Here is a 16585-nt window from a genome sequence, read left to right on the forward strand (position 1 = left end):
ACAGCATTTTCTGGAGCTGTGCTAAAAACTATGATATTTAGATTTGAGCGTTGGGCTGCAGCATGGCAACATCTACCACGCCCTTCATCAGAGAATGGCACATCCAACACCTAAGGGCAACTATGGGGAGGTTTTGCACTCCTTCATTAACCAAGTAGCTTAACAAACACATAAATATGTTAGTAATTAATAAATAGACACAAATTACATCAGTGCAATTTTACACTATGCCTACAGAGAGCATTTTGGCATCAAATTTAAATTATGAAATGGAATATAAAATCTGTAACTAAATAAATAAAACATGTAAATACATAAAGCATCAAAACATACAGTACATGATGAAAATAACATTTGGTTGTCAAAAATAAAGCTTTGAGTGTGAAATAGAAAGCCGTTACGGCATGATGGGAAAACCGATTCATTTGATTGCAGGGCTGTGCTATGTTTTTCTTTTTGTTTGTTTTTTAACACAGCCAATATAAAACGGGTACGGTTTAGCCCAATGTCCTAGCAGCTTCCTGCTACAAGCAAATAACAAAACAAATATTAAAGTGGATATGAAAATAAAGAAAAAAATTGTCAAATGTGCGTTTTTGGAATATATGTGGCATGTAATGGTACACCGTAAACACAGCAGGCTAGCGAAAGCGCCGAGCTCATTCAAAATGACAGCGAGGCCATTCCCCTGGGCAAGCCACTGGATGTCTTTTTCCCTGTTGTCTTTTGGTGGCGCATCGTTTCAAAGGGCTTCACGGAGTCGAGGGCGAGGTCGGACAGCTGGACGGCCATGCAACGAGGGAGAGGGTTCATCAGGCCCTTTGCTTCTCTCCATTCACAAGTTAGTGTGGGTTTTTTTTCTTCTTGTTCTCGTCCACAGTCAGCCTCTCATGTTACAGCCTGTCCATCCTGAACGTGTCCTCGGTGGCGGAGTCGGCAAGCACCATGTCGGGGTCATTGAGCATGTGCAGTCCGTCCAGGGTGAGCGGGTCGATCTTCAGCTCGTCCAGAGGGAACTGAGAGTCTGCGTCAAAGCTGACATCACCAACCCCCGCCAGAGAGTTGGTCAGCTCTTTGGAGAGGCTCGGCGGAGACTCCCCTGTGACTGAGATACGTGACATCAGAGAAAGAAGTGGCTACTGACATCTGGGAAACAAAATGCACGTTTGGCAAAAAGCATGTGAGCATACTTCCACAGTTTTAAACTAAAGTTAAGGAGGTATTTTGCATTTTAAACAGTAACTAGCACGGTGTACTAGTTACGTAACAAATATTTTCATTTTTTTTAAATCAAGCTGTTATTTTACACTTATTTAAATTTGTGCCTGATGAAGACTGATGAATTGCTCGCAGCCAATCACCACAAGTGTTCTTCGATTTAATGCAACGTGTGATTGGCTTAGCAGCAACAACCCATACAGTCTGTGGTGAAGTCGAGCCCAAATAATACTTCATTGTCCGGGTATTTCATAACTTTAAAAATGTCAAACACAAATATAATAAAGGTAAAAGTGAACCTGATGGACTTGTGGTGTCGCTACCTGTTAGGATGATGTTGGGGATGTTGCCGTGGCTACTGTAGCCGAGTTGCTGCGAGTCCTGTAGGCTGCTCCCGGTGAGGCCCATCATGGCTGCCTGTGTGTAGTTAAGGGTGGAGCACTGGTTGAAAAGGCTGGTGGAGCTGATGGGGTTCTCGATCATATTGAACTGCTCCAGCTAAACGAAGTACAGAATTGTAAAAGTCAGGGACTATCTCAGGAAAACATCGGTGTCATGGCTTCTTTCTGTTTGTGTGCTCTGCTTCACCTGGTGAGAAAGGGCATTGGTCTGCCTTAAAGCCAACTGCTGATCATAGAAGGAGTCGCCAAATATACTGCCCACCAAGGGAATGTGCTGGAGGAAGAGAAGTAAGCCACAAAAATTCAGAACAAATGTCAAGAAAGCAGCTACAATTAAAACACAAAAGCAGAATTAGCCAGAAGGCAAGTTATGCGGGCCCACGAGCAGACATTTCAGCGATGGAATAACAGAAAACACAAGCAAAACACACAACTGTCAGACTGAGCAGCGACCAAAGCAAATGGCTGTCATGATCAGGGCTGTCGCGGTTCAGAGACAAAAAGAGGAGGCTGGTGAAACACTAGAAAAAAATGAAAAAGTAATGCTCTGTAACACCTAATAATTCTAAAATGACAAAAACAAAATCCAAAAATACTAAGACATGAAATGAACATGTGGCTGTTTTTCCCGTCCCTGTAGAGGACACCGCGACAGCCCTGTTCACTAGGACACAAACTAAAAAGGGAAATTCTGGTTTTGTCCACCTGACTGTTATTCTGATATTTCTGTCATCTGCTGTGGCGAGTTGACAAATGTAGGAACAACTTCAACAGCTTTCCAAACAGCAACATTTCAACAGAAATCATTTCAAGCACGTTTTTGAGCAACTGTGATACTGAACTGCGTAACTTCGTAGCGTATCCACAGTAAGCACAGGAACTTGCAGGCTGACCCAACCACCTACTGTATTGGATCCACTCTTCTCACAAAGTGTTTGAGATGATTTCTCTTATGACGTTTTTTTTGGAAAGTCGTAGGAGCTCGAAACTGAGTCAGCGTTTCCTAATTTTCAACAACAGGGTGGAGTAAAATGTCACTTTCCAGCTCGTCACAACTGACAAAAAGTATGAGAACCCTGCGCAGGTTGACGAATACTGGAATTTACCTTGAAAATAGTCTTGCAATGAACAAAGCACCAACACTGTGTGATAGGCCTTTTATTTATTCATTTTTTTTAAGTGGTGGAGTCCCAGTCTAACAATTTGTAACATCAGCCTTTTAGTCACTGATGAACCAGAGGTGACTTAATCAGTGCACAGAAGCCAAGAATTTAGAAGGGTTTATACTCTACCTGTACCTTTCAAAATAAACTTTCTACCTTTTTTGCTTTACCTTTTATACTTGAGTTAGCTGGTTCTCACTTTATAAGGATCCCTGTGGAAGTTTTGACCTCTAGTAGAGCTATAGAGCCGTTTTCTATGAATTGGGTTCCCGTTTTGTTTAGCTTGTGTGAGAGGACGCACACCTGACGCGATGCACATTCCTGCCAATGGCTTCACACTATTCCACTGATGTGCAAGTGGCGGTAATAAGCCAAGATACGCAGCAAGGCACCAACAAAAGACAGTGAAGAAGAAGACTGCTAGCTCTGAAACATGGAGAAAAACAATGCTGGATTTAAAATACCAACAAAATCTGGGGAAATTAATTCAACACGTTAGACCGCAAGAAAATACACAATGTCTTTTGAGTAACATTGAATGTAATGTTTACAAGAAAACTCCACAGGGCACCTTTAACTAAATGATCTGTTTAAATATATTTAATCATTTTAAATATATTTAGTTTCAACGTTGCCATTGATAACTTCTTCGTTTTTTTCAGATTTTGACAAAGTAATTGCTTTCCTCGATGTGGCCTTGCACCTTGAAAAACACTTAACACATAAAGTGTATTATTAAAACACATGCAAGCTGTCTTTGCCTTTCTGCCAAATGTTTGAGTCAGGATAAAGCTCTGATGACTTTCCCCCAACGGAGAGAGCGTTGTGTTTGGTTTGTGTGTATGTGTATAGCAGATGTAAACCGAGTTTAACTCTGTGCTTCAACTAGCAGCTCAGGAGCTTTTGACTCACAAAATACAAACTGCTAATGTCATCATTAAGTCTGAATGATGGTAATGAAGTCTCACAGTAACAATGTTGCAGTTTATGGGCAGGAGCCTTTATGTGTGAATGTGTTGCAGCTCATCCATGAGGAAAGTATTTCAGTCTTATGTGGTGCATACTAAAAAGACTTGAATTTTGCTCGCTGAAAGATTAACATTTTAAGTGTAAAAAACGGTCAGGGCCTCCATCAACAAACTGTCGCCATGTTGTCATGCACACAGTGAACAGTGACAGTGGTGATGAAGAAATGAGTTATGCAGCGGTTGACACCATGAGTGGTTAACTGCTGATACAGAGGATGAAAAGCAGCCTAAACTCATCTACAATTAGCTTTCCCCCAGGCGCAAAGCTCTTCCCAAAACAGCAGCTAGCTCGGTGGGTAGGCCCTTACTTGAGGCGAGCCGCCGGGGGAGAAGCCTTGATTGGAGCCTGGGGAGGTTGGAGACTGAGTGGCTGGTGAGCCAGTCTGATTGCGGTACTGTTGGAGGGAAGAGGGTTAGCTAGCACTAAGCTTCATGGCTGTCACACACAAATCTAAAAGGACGGGATGTGAGAGGGCATCAGCCTCAGATCTGCTCATTACGTTTAGTGTGTATAGGTGGGAAATTTGACTAATCACCACCAGATGAATTGTGGAACAATGCTGTTTTGTATTTACTTCTGGAAAATGTGATTGTGGAATAGTAACATTTGCTGGTCTTACTCTAATTAAATGGTAAAGTTAAAGTGATTTAATTCTGTATCTTATAAGCTTATATCAGCCAATGTCATTCTTCAGTACACACACATTCAACCAACTACATCTGGAAATTAACCCACACATAAGCTGACAAAACAATAGCAAATGCTAAATAGTGAGTAGAATTAGTCCGCTTTAAAAGGCATACTGTGTAACTTTTCCCGCTTCGGTCCCCCTACAGGTTGTCTCATTGGAACTACAGCTCGCGCGGCTGTAGTTCCAATGAGACAACCTGTAGGGGGACCGAAGAGGGAAAGTTATATAGTATGCCTTTAAAGGATTTGCAGGAATCTTCCATAACGTGAACATACCACAAGTAATAAAAAGCTCTGCTTTGAAGGTAACTGAAGTAAAAAGTAATAATTATCTGGTAGTCAAGAGTAAAGACATACTGTTTCTCCTAACAAGGTGAGTAATTCTACAAAATGACAAATCAGTGTCAAAGCCCAGTATCATAAAAAGGATGTGAAGATATTTACTTGGATATGTTCTGTGTAGCTGAAGAACTTTCGGAACAACAGGGAGGCAAAATGAATAGAAGCTTAGGAATAAGCAAAATGGTTCCAGTCATTTCATAAAATTAATAGATTTCTCCGCTTCCATTTTCTGGTTTCTTACCGAGCCGATACTGATGCTGGCGGTGGTCTGGCTCTGACTGTCTGGGGAGGGGCTGCTTGCAGTGGTACCAGGGGAGGCCAGAGTTGGCAAGGTGATGAGCTGGATGCCCTGCGGCAGGATCTGCTGCTGCTTCTGGAGCTCACTGAGCAGCTGAGCCTGGGCCTGAGCAGTCAGCTGGTTGAACAGCGGGAACTGAGAGAGCTGCTGCTCCAGGGTCATCGACTCTGTTGGCACGACCTGAGGAAAGACCCACATGGAGTCGTCCCATAAAAAGTAGGGCTGCGCAATTAATCACAATTTTATCGAAATCACAATATGGACTAGTGCAATATCCAAATCGCAGGGGGGCGCAATATTTGTTAAAGCCAAAATATGGTTTAAACTATTCTGAATTAAGTATTGTGATGCTGCAGAGACATCCCGGCCTACAAATCCTATCCTACAGACTAAAGAAATAATCTTTGTTTGGTACAGATCCTCACACTGTAATCATTTGAATCTCTTTAATTTTAATATTTTTCAATGAAAATGAGAACGATACAAAAATGATCATTCCCTCTAGAGCTGGGCAATATATCGATATTATATATATCGTAATATCGAGATATCGTGATATGAGACTAGATATTGTCTTAGATTTTGGATATCGTAATATGGCATAAGTGTTGTCTTTTGCTGGTTTTAAAGGCTGCATTACAGTAAAGTTCTGTCATTGTCTGAACTTACCAGACTGTTGTAACTGTTCTATCATTTGCCTTTACCCACTTAGTCATTATATCCACATTACTGATGATTATTTATCAAAAATCTCATTGTGTAAATATTGTGTGAAAGCACCAATAGTCAACACTACAATATCGTTGCGGTGTCGATATCGAGGTAATTGGTCAAAAATATCCTGACATTTGATTTTCTCCACATCGCCCAGCCCTAATTCCCTCCAATATCGTGAAACATATCGCAAACGCAATATCAGTCAAAATAATCACAATTAGATATTTTCCTCATATCGTGCAGCCCTAATAAAAAGTGATATGTTGAATTTACTGGAAGATTATTTGAATGTAATTTCAGCTCTTCTTCCTCCAAGTGACAGGTTGCTTGAGCATGTCGTTTGACTGTTCCACTATTATAAAAAACACCACCCAAAGCACATTTTATGCACCATAGCTAATAGTGTGGAGACATACTTGTGTACAAATAGGCATTTGTTGACTACTCTCTTTAGCCAGCTGTATGGGGATAACAGCCAAACAAAAAAATTGCACAACACAACAACTAAGTTAGCCGAGCAGAGCCTTACCTGCGAGATGTTAATGGGTGAGGAGAGGGTGGGGGAAAGCTGCTGTGGGGACTGTTGGAGATGGAGGTCAGAGGTGAGACTGAGCGGCACCACGGGTGGTTGCCGGCGCTGTGCCGTCACAGTCATGGTGGGTTGAGAGGAGGTGGGGATCCCTGGCGAGGAAAAAACAAAAACAGAGTACACATGATATACATATGTGCTGTAAAGTAAAAACAAAATCAGCAGCAAAAAGAAGACTGGCAAAGAACTTCAACAAAGCTAAATATTAATTAATTGTAATTTTGAACAAATCCACACAAAATGCAAAAACACAGTTAAAGATTTTCCGCCGTGTCAACAAAGATGTTGAGCTAGGAGCTGCTATATTATGGCCAATTCATCCAATTTTTATAAACAAAAATTAGATGAATGGAAATTATTTTTCCATCAACTAACTGAACTTAATTAAAACAAATTCACAATTAAGTGTGCAGTTGAAAAGTATATTTTGACGCCTGCACTGTATGTGTGGGATGCAACAAAATACATGTAAAATCACATTCATTTGACTAAGACATCAATCTCCACACGTTTCACAACTCTTGTGATGGTGATGGTAGTTAGGGTTTTTCCACATCAAGTATTCAGTGACTAATTGATGCTGTTCGAAGAGGACACAAACCTTTATCGATCAATGTCACCTCCAGCCCAGGAACATGTATTCTATTGATCAAGTTAAGCCGACACTACACAAGAGTTTTCTGTTGACGTTTAAAGTCAACAACGTCCTCACCTGATGTACATTTAGGTGTAGAAAGTTTTACTGTTTGAGTAGTCCAGTATTATTACCATGGCTGGCAGCACTGATGCCCAGGTGGGTGAGGTTGGTGGTCAGGCTGCCCGTGCTGTTGGATGAGCTGAGGGAGGGGAAGGCCACGGTGTCCTCGGGGTCCAGCGGGGTGGACAGTGGAGGAGGGAACTGGATGTTGGTAAGGTCAGGCAGCGAACCACCGGTGTTGTGTGCAGCTGGGAGCACGGACGGGTTCAACTCCTGGTCTGGTGATGGGAATATACTAAAAGACACAAGTTCTGTCAGACGGTAGAAAAGCTACTCCCATGTCACTATACTTCTGACTACTATGCCTGAATAACGGTCTTACCCGGATCAGCACCCTTTGGATTTTTACTTGGATGTTAATGCTCTTGAATGACGTCATTCATTCACAAAGTGGCACTCCCATCACGGACCGTGAACAGGAAAAGGCAGAAAAAATGCCACTAAGTACATTTAAAAACAATGGATAATCAGACCCATTTTGTTATAGGCTCATGATCAATGCATTGTCATTAGCCCAATATTTTTCTACTCTTAATCAGAGAGGACACAGTCCATTCAAAAGTGGATCATTACATTGGTTAAATTACATTATAACAGTCCATATGCACCTGTACAACGAACAGTTCCTGAGGATAGACTAATAAGGAAAAAAGGAAAAAACAACAAACAAGGAAAAACATCAAATTAGCATAACATGATATTGAGATTAAATTCATCATTAAGGCCTTTTGGCGATAGGGTCTGCAAAGTAAGTATCCAATATGCCTCGCGTCTTTTTAGTAGCAAGTCATGGCTGCCCCCTCTTTTTGGAAGACTGACTCGTTCAATGCCACAAAAGCGCAATGATGAGATGTCATGCTTATGATCATTAAAGTGTACCGCGACCGGGTAATCCCGGTCGTTTCTGCAAATAGAGCTCTTATGTTCGCTAATGCGTTGTTTTAACTGCCTTATGGTCTTACCTACATACACCAGACCACATGGACACGTTAAAACGTACACTACATGAGTGGAGGCACAAGTGATGACACTCTTAAATTGGAAAAATCTTGTTATTGTGGGGGGAGAATCTCAGAGATCTTCTAGTTCAGTGGTTCCCAACCTTTTTTCCTTGGCGCCCCCACCTACTCATGTCTAAGAAAAGTTGAGCCCCCCCTGAAACCGAAGTTGAGGTTTCTCTCGAGATAGAGCCTTACTTTCTTTTTTGATATAGAGGAGTTATCAGCACTTTTACGTTTCTCCGCCATGTTTCATTCATAAAATAGTGATGCCGTGGCGGCAGGAAAAACGAGGATGATAGCAGCTAGCAGCTGACCTGATGACAGCAAGAGCCAGAGGTTAAGAGGTCCTAGAGGTTTGGCCTACTAAGCAGCCTGCCTACAATTTTAAGCGAGAACAAAAATATATAGTTTTTATACAGACTTTTGTATTAATTATATATTCTAGTGTATTATCCTAATTTGTTTAACATGTGCACATTTTTTTTTTACCTCAACCTCAAACCAGATAATGCGCCCCCCCTGTGATCTTTGCCGCCCCCCTAAGGGGTGCCCGGACCCCAGTTTGGGAACCATTGTTCTAGTTCACGCTGACTTTGCGAGATATAAGCCAAGGAGAGCTTCGCAAAGATTATTAAGCCCATTACCTACTGGCAACTACCGCTGTGGAGGATGTGCACAGTGCAACAACACCTATAAGACACAACTTCCGCCATCCCCACAATAACAAGATTTTTCCATTTAAGAGTGTCATCACTTGTACCTCCACTCATGTAGTGTACGTTTTAACATGTCCATGTGGTCTGGTGTATGTAGGTAAGACCATAAGGCAGTTAAAACAACGCATTAGCGAACATAAGAGCTCTATTTGCAGAAACGACCGGGATTACCCGGTCGCGGTACACTTGATCACTAATGATCATAAGCATGACATCTCATCATTGCGCTTTTGTGGCATTGAACGAGTCAGTCTTCCAAAAAGAGGGGGCAACCATGACTTGCTACTAAAAAGACGCGAGGCATATTGGATACTTACTTTGCAGACCCTATCGCCAAAAGGCCTTAATGATGAATTTAATCTCAATATCATGTTATGCTAATTTGATGTTTTTTCCTTTTTTCTTTATTAGTTTATCCTCAGGAACTGTTCGTTGTACAGGTGCATATGGACTGTTATAATGTAATTTAACCAATGTAATGATCCACTTTTGAATGGACTGTGTCCTCTCTGATTAAGAGTAGAAAAATATTGGGCTAATGACAATGCATTGATCATGAGCCTATAACAAAATTGGTCTGATTATCCATTGTTTTTAAATGTACTGAGTGGCATTTTGTCTGCCTTTTCCTGTTCACGGTCCGTGATGGGAGTGCCACTTTGTGAATGAATGATGTCATTCAGGAGCCGGACCTGATTGGTCCTGGTTAGTCAACCAAACTATTTAAGGCTATGGTTGAGGTGAATGTGTGAATTTACCTGATGAAGGTCTGAGACCGAAACGTTGTATTTTTCTAAATAAATTATTGCTTGCTTAATGGTCAGTGTGCGGGACTCTTCTCTAAGCTTTTGATCTGCTACTTTTGATCATATCCTACGCACCTGCCCGACAAAAGAGATGTGCAAAAAAGCTTTCTTACGTTGCACTTGAATGTTTATCAATTATCATCATCATCATCATCATCATCATCATCATCATTATTATTATTATTATTATTATTATTATTAATACTACTACTACTACTACTACTAATAATAATAATAATAATGTGTATTTGATATAGCACCTTTCACATGATAAAATTGTTAAAAGACCCAAACAGTAAAATTAGCAAGTAAAAAAAGAAATAAAATACCAATAGAATAAAAATTAGACTTAAAAATACATAATTACATTAATTGTGGCATTACCACCATAATGATTATTTCCTATAGCACTAGAGGCAACGTGTTAAAGTGCTTTTCCAGCATGTTTGCGGTCTACCTAGACCAGCTGTCTTGTATCAGTGCACTTACAGTATGACTCATTTATGGCTGTGTGACTGACAGTCTGCTATGCCCCAGTGGTGTTTCACTGTAAAGAATAATACTCACTTGATTCCCGGGACATCACACGTGTTGGGCTTTGATGAATCATCCTGGGTAGAAAACATAATATCGAGCTGTAAGTCTGACGTGGTTCACAAGTATCATAAAAAGTGCACATCTTGTTAGCCGTTCCCTTTTCTGGTCAGTACCTTCTCGCCATCCCATAACTGTTCCTGCGCATCCTTGTCTGCATTTGACTCTGAATTCTCCGTCCCAGGCACTGTTAGCAGCAGTACTAATTAGTGAAACAGCAAGACACAGTTGCTTTGCTATGACAAAATGCATAACAATCAGTGCAAGAAATGAGTCATCAATATCCCAGCCAGTCAAGCAGGATATAGTGCTGTGCACTAGATTCCTGTGTCTAAAAATAGCAAGGTGACCACCAGACAGACTAAGTGGATGCCAGCCAATCTTGGCTTCATTATATGAGAGCCTCGCACATAAAAAAAGACATAATCCATGGATAATCAGTGAATTATTGATCGTCCTCTCTAGACCATCCTGGGCCAGCTCCATTCAAAGATGTTACTTCTCTACAGAGTACTGTAGCAGTATGCTGAAGCAGTTCTTCGCCTGAGATCAGTATCCATTTACTCCATAATTATTTCATTAAGAATCTAGATCTACTTCTTTGTGACATCAACGCTTTGATGTCATTTAGGGTTTGCCGCCTGCATCAGTATATTGCACATTAATAAATAAAAGCGGCTTTGTGTCTTTGTAACTGGATCTTCCATTACCTCGTTTAGGCTGCAACTCCTGTGATCCCCCTGCAAACACCTCCTGGGGCTTCGGATTCATGGTGCTCTGGTGTAAGGCAGAGTCCGAATTTGTCCTGTATGTGTTAGAAAGAGGAGATGTCTGCAAAATCACAGCCAAATCCTGAATACTGGCAGAGAGCCAATTCTACAGCATCACATTCATAAAGAACCACATTCTGTTACACATTCTATACAGACTGTTATTTGACATCATACAGCTAAATATGTGGCCTTCTTTGTGTATCTTTGTACCAGCATGAATGCACAGTCATGTAATTACATTTTTGTAATTGAGCTCTATCCGGTTGTGTGTCCCAGTTATCACTTTAGCAAATGGACAAGGGGAGGTGACTTACCTTCTCCAGCTAGTGTCTGGCGGTGGGGAGAGGTAAACTGAGCTGTAAGGACAGCTGTCAATGTGAATTTAGTTAAGGCAAATAAAGTAGAGATTAAAAATGCATCTCAGCTAATCCATACTTTCATGTCTGTCCGCTGATTCGACCTAATGCATAATAAATGACCACACACAAGTGTTATTGGGATCCGATTACTTGCCAAAAGGCCTCAGTGTCTTGTCATCTAATGCTACATTTACACGTGGCTGGCTATTTTCATAAACGGACATTTCAGCCTCTCCGTTTTCAAAAATAACATCGTGCACAGCTGTCAGTTTTCAGAAAAGTGTGCGCTTACACTTACCCGTGTATATATGCCGTCAAGAGCATGCCAAACCTGTAGGTGGCAGTGTAACGAGAAGCTCAAGCCCACGTTAGCCAATCAGAATCCCGAAAATAGCAACAACTGCAACAAATCATTTCCTCTCTCTTCTCTTCCTCGAGTGCCTAAACCTCCGTTTGTCTCAGTTTACATGCAAACGAAGTTTTCCAAAATCTCCACTCTGGCCGGAGTTTTTAGAAAGAATCGTTTTCAGAGGCGAATTCTCCGTTTGCGTGTAAACGAAGGGCACAAATGAAGGGAAATGTTTCCGTTTTTCAAAATAACCATGTAAACGGGGTATAATACGTTTCTAAGAATAATATTGTCAACAGGAGTGTAGCAATTCATTGTATGATTCAATATCAGGCTACATGTAGTGAAACAATTTGCTTCACCCTTTGTTCAAAATCTGTTGAACAATGCAGAGCTATGGCTGATAATCTCTCTATCACCACATGTGGTGGTTTTTGTTATACATGTTACACATACAGACTTTAATTACAGATGTTTTGACAGGTAAAAGTGCATTTCTCCTGGAAAGTTTTGGAAGATTGTTATTGACTGTAAAGCATGGTCGTCATGTTAGCCCTGCCTGTATATCATTGCATGGCTAACGTAAATGAACAGCCAGAGCTGGAGGAGCCTCCCATATAATTTAGATCCCCAGTTAAGAATTCAAGTTCAAGTTTGTCATTCCAACTACAAAAATAACATGTATATTAGGGTTGGGATGATATGCTTTGTCCCAATTTGATTCTTTCACGATACATGCGTACCAATTCGTTTTGTATTGTGATTTTCATTTATTGCGATTCCAGAAGTATTGCGATTCGATAGTATTGAGTATTGCGATTTTCTTTTCATCTTTAACAAAAACTAAAAGTTGAATACACTTCCAGAGACAATATATCATGAGACATTTCTAAAAAAAAACGAATTGTTTTCTAAAAAGAGTGCACATCACATGTCAGTCAGTCAGTCTGACATTTATTTCATTTGTAAAGAAGTACGTAACATGTATTTTTTTGCATTTTCTGCTTTCGGCCTGTTTTGCTGGAAACTGATATGATGTAGTTGCTGTCGGCGGTACTGTATAAACAGGAAATATTTATGTTAACCATTGGTAAAACAATTAAATAAATAAAAATATTGATCCTAGAAAAGAACTCATTTTAAAAATTGTCATAAAAAAAGAAATCACAATACATTCACAGCCCTAATATATATAACATTGTATTTGCATATGTATTGCATTTGGAGTTCCAAGTAAATTATAACGCTAGAGAAGAAGTATTAAATCATATGAAACTGTGTTGACACTGTTCAAACCTACTCAAAATGTTATGTCCCTAAACATGCTAACTTAATTACAACAACAGACTGAAGGTGCACAGTTCAAGCACACTCTGAAGCCTCAAAGTAACGCAGTCAAAACATCCTCAACGTCACGTTTCCACAAAAAAAAAAAAAGGATATCTGGCGTCCATGTTTGTCGACTGACAGCGGCCGGCGGTGAGGTGATGTGATGCGGTTCCGGTCACGGTAAACACGCTCCACCAACCCGTGGTGCCTAGTTGTCCGGCTGGTATCCAGTACCGAGTTCTAGGGTGAACACATCAGGTGAATGAGGCCAGCAAAACAGCTTACCACAAAACTACGTCTTAGTATAATGTTTTAGGATTAATGGTGCAAATGTGTTCATTTTAAAAATGAGTCAAGCCATGGGCCCCCCATACTGATGCTTGAGTTGGCAAATGTATTTAAAGATGGAAAGCCATGACAAGCAATGATATACTTTAAAATTTAGGAACCAAATTACACTGCAGGGTAGAACTGGTATACCTTGTATTACTCACTTCTGGCTTCCTCTCGCTCCTGAACCGTGATAAAACCTGGTCGGACTATGCATCTCTAACCAGCAGCTCATTTCTGAACACTTTACTGCAATCCTACACTAAGCTAAGCCTGCAGACTTCTCTGTTTTGAGCCAATCTTTCACGAATACTACAGATAACTGCAACCTTTGAATGTTCAATATTATCGCCAACAGCTAAGAAAGTTACAGCAATCGAGAACAAACCATTGATTTACCAGCCGAGAAAGGCTAAGGGCTCACCTGAAAAGGCAGGTCAATGTTGCCATTTCCAATCTGATTGACATTGGGCAGTGAGCCTCCATAGTACTGTCCACGATTCTGCCCTAGTTGCAAATACTGGGTCTTCTGTAACTGCAACTGTGCAAAGTAAAATTGCATGAAAGCATGAGTGAATGACTGATCGGATTCACAAATAAAGTAATGCTAAAAATGAATGATGCCTGCCAGTCCAGAGTGGTGATGAAAGATGAGTGAGTCCATTCATTGACAGACGAAACAAGATGAGACGGGCAGATTGGCTGTTTCATGAACAATCAAGAGGCGGACAACATCGGAAAATCACATCAGCTGATGTGAAGGACACCTGACTGACAGCTGGTGTAATTACAGTCTTTCCATGTTAACACACCCAGTGATGACATTAGCCACGTGTCTTAACACAAAACCAGTCACAAAAGTCATGTATGGTATTACAAAAACAGTGATGGAAGTCATCTTCCACAATAATGAAGTTGATAATGAGCTGAACAAATGCAATGGTTTGATGGATGGCAACACAAAGAAATCTGGCAGAGACCACAGAACTGACTAGTTAATTTAGTTTTTTTTCCCTGCAGTAAATGACAGTACAACTCTGGTTTACACTAATGTATCGTGTGGTAAGTGCATCATTTTCCAGCAATCGGGCCAACAATTAGCCGAAACATTTCCTGGAAACAAGTCATTTCTTGTTCTGTGGTTAATAGATCTAAACAATTTGGTGATTCATTTTTCAGTTTAGTAGATCACCAGAACATAAATTGGTAACACTTTTGATAATTAATCAATCCTTTCAGTTTTAAGTAAAAAAAAAAATCCAAACATTTAGTTGTTCCAGCTTCTAAAATGTTTGCTCTGTTTCATGTGATTTTAAAGTTATCTCTGTAAACGTATATCTCATGTACTGTACTTCAACAGTATGTTTATTGTATATGACATTTTCCACTATTTTCTGAAACAAGTGAAATAAGGCTGTGATTATATCATTTTCATCTGGAATTCTCTTTTCCATAATCCATAAAATGTCCCACAGTGAGGTCTTAAAATAGCTTGTTTTGTCCAACCAACAATCACAAAAATAATAATTTTTAGCAGCAAATCCTCACATTTGAGAAGCAGGAGGAACCAAAACATTTGGCATTATTACATAATACATGACTTAAATGATTAATTATCAAAAGCCATTCTTTTTTATATTAATGTATCAAAGCATTAGTTGCAAGTACAACCATAGTGGTTAAGGCAGCATTTTCTGTTGATGGGAGAAAGTTGCCAAAGTTGACTTAAGGTGAACATACAATCAATAACTACATTAAATTGTAGAGATGAAGCCAGTGAAACAGATGCATGTGGGTTGTTTAAAGCTGTAGTTATTTTCCACAAGTCTGATATTTGCTCATTGTACAATAAATAAATGAGCAAGATAATATGGTACAGATCTGACGTTAATCTAACGGGTAACGTTAAACGTTAATCTTGAGTGAATGGTTAACAGGGAGAAAAAACACAGCTGGGAAGGCAGGTTAACATCTGATTGGCTAGCAAACACTAACTTAAGCCCTCTCAGAGGTATTGCTCCAATTTAGTTTCTAGCAGCTGACTTTCCGAATATGTTGTTAGTTATTTACATGGCAGAATGCTAACGAAATGACAGCAGTGACTGGTCAAACCAGCACAGGTGCACATTAACGTTATTCCCAGCTCCAGCATGCTAGCTAAGATAGTTAACGCTGAACACGAGTAGCTTGTTATATCTGAATAACGCTGGCAGGATGTATACAGGCAAACGTGTACACATCATTTGATGGTGTTGAACCGATGCAGCTGAGGACGTTAATATTAACTTTAGCTACTTAGCATCCCAACGTCTAGATTTATCTCCGCAGCGGTCGACAGCTGCCAAACAGCGATGCAACAAAACGTAAACAGCCGGGGTGTGCAGCTCTTACCCGCGCAGCTCTGGTGATGTTTAGGTCTTTCATCACTTCTTCAAACGCAGCAGTTTCCTCCGCCTGTTTCTGATTATGCAAAGCGATTTTCTCGCTAAATTTGCGGGGATTGTTAGAGGACGCCATCTTTCCCTCTTCTTCTCAATGGAATGTTACGTTACACACCACGCTAGGGCCTTTTGGTCTCGTCATCACGTACGGCCAGCGGCACGACAGTGGTGTGTTGATGTTCTTTGCATTTTGCATCAGCTGTTGACAGTAACCACGGCTTTGAGGCAGGGTGAGTTTAAGACAAGATAATGTTGTGCCCAATATACTGTATATAAACAATGACACATACTGTACATGTGTAAGTATATACTTTATACATTGTGCATATAGCAATTTAAAAAGTATGCATAACAAATAAATATGAAAGTACTAATGTGCAACATAGGATGCATTGAGTAATGCAAATTGAATGAAATTACAAGCAATGTTTAAACACAACAAAGGTGTATTTGTGTTGCTATGTTTCAAATGTTACAAGCTACAAGAAAAAAAAGCTACAAGCTCCTTTAGTGATCACTAAAGGAGAAGTAGGAGAAGAAACTGGATTAAATTTGTGGTAATTTGATAATAATCCTTGTCAGTGTCCAGCAGGGAGAGCAAGGAGTTGTACAGACTAATGGGCACTGGGAGAAGGATTCTTCGGTCGCGTTCAGTGGTGCAATTTAGTGGTGTTAGTCTGTTG

At 40.3% G+C, this 16585-nt stretch overlaps 1 protein-coding gene across 4 annotated transcripts; it reads right to left on the reverse strand.

Moving 5' to 3' along the window:
- Window positions 1–463: 463 nt before the first annotated feature.
- Window positions 464–16052, reverse strand: crtc1b (CREB regulated transcription coactivator 1b). Of its 4 annotated transcripts, none has more exons than XM_031307046.2 (14): window positions 15853–16049; window positions 13886–14002; window positions 13246–13371; window positions 11409–11470; window positions 11032–11126; window positions 10438–10508; window positions 10295–10338; window positions 7216–7439; window positions 6388–6539; window positions 5085–5321; window positions 4119–4205; window positions 1807–1893; window positions 1542–1716; window positions 464–1105 (listed from the first exon to the last, which is right to left on the reverse strand). In XM_031307046.2, exons 1-14 carry the CDS (start codon window positions 15976–15978, stop codon window positions 894–896), a joined length of 1815 nt encoding a protein of 604 aa, XP_031162906.1. In that variant the 5' UTR covers window positions 15979–16049; the 3' UTR covers window positions 464–893. The 4 variants fall into 4 exon arrangements, with proteins under 4 accessions (XP_031162906.1, XP_031162905.1, XP_031162907.1 ...); XM_031307045.2 differs by having other exon boundaries at window positions 10438–10523; XM_031307048.2 differs by having other exon boundaries at window positions 1033–1146; window positions 10438–10523; window positions 15853–16052.
- Between the last annotated feature and the right edge of the window lie 533 nt (window positions 16053–16585).

Source organism: Sander lucioperca, chromosome 11 (assembly GCF_008315115.2).
Source record: "Sander lucioperca isolate FBNREF2018 chromosome 11, SLUC_FBN_1.2, whole genome shotgun sequence".
Taxonomy (NCBI): Eukaryota; Metazoa; Chordata; class Actinopteri; order Perciformes; family Percidae; genus Sander; species Sander lucioperca.

What these genes read in the sequence shown, in the direction of transcription:
- crtc1b (XM_031307045.2), bottom strand. Translation starts at nt 15,978, where the DNA reads ATGGCGTCCTCTAACAATCCCCGCAAATTTAGCGAGAAAATCGCTTTG. An exon ending in ACATCACCAGAGCTGCGCGG is followed by an intron (nt 14,003 to 15,852) that starts GTAAGAGCTGCA and finishes TACTTTGCACAG; the next exon opens with TTGCAGTTACAGAAGACCCA. An exon ending in CCAATGCCCTTTCTCACCAG is followed by an intron (nt 1,717 to 1,806) that starts GTGAAGCAGAGC and finishes TACTTCGTTTAG; the next exon opens with CTGGAGCAGTTCAATATGAT.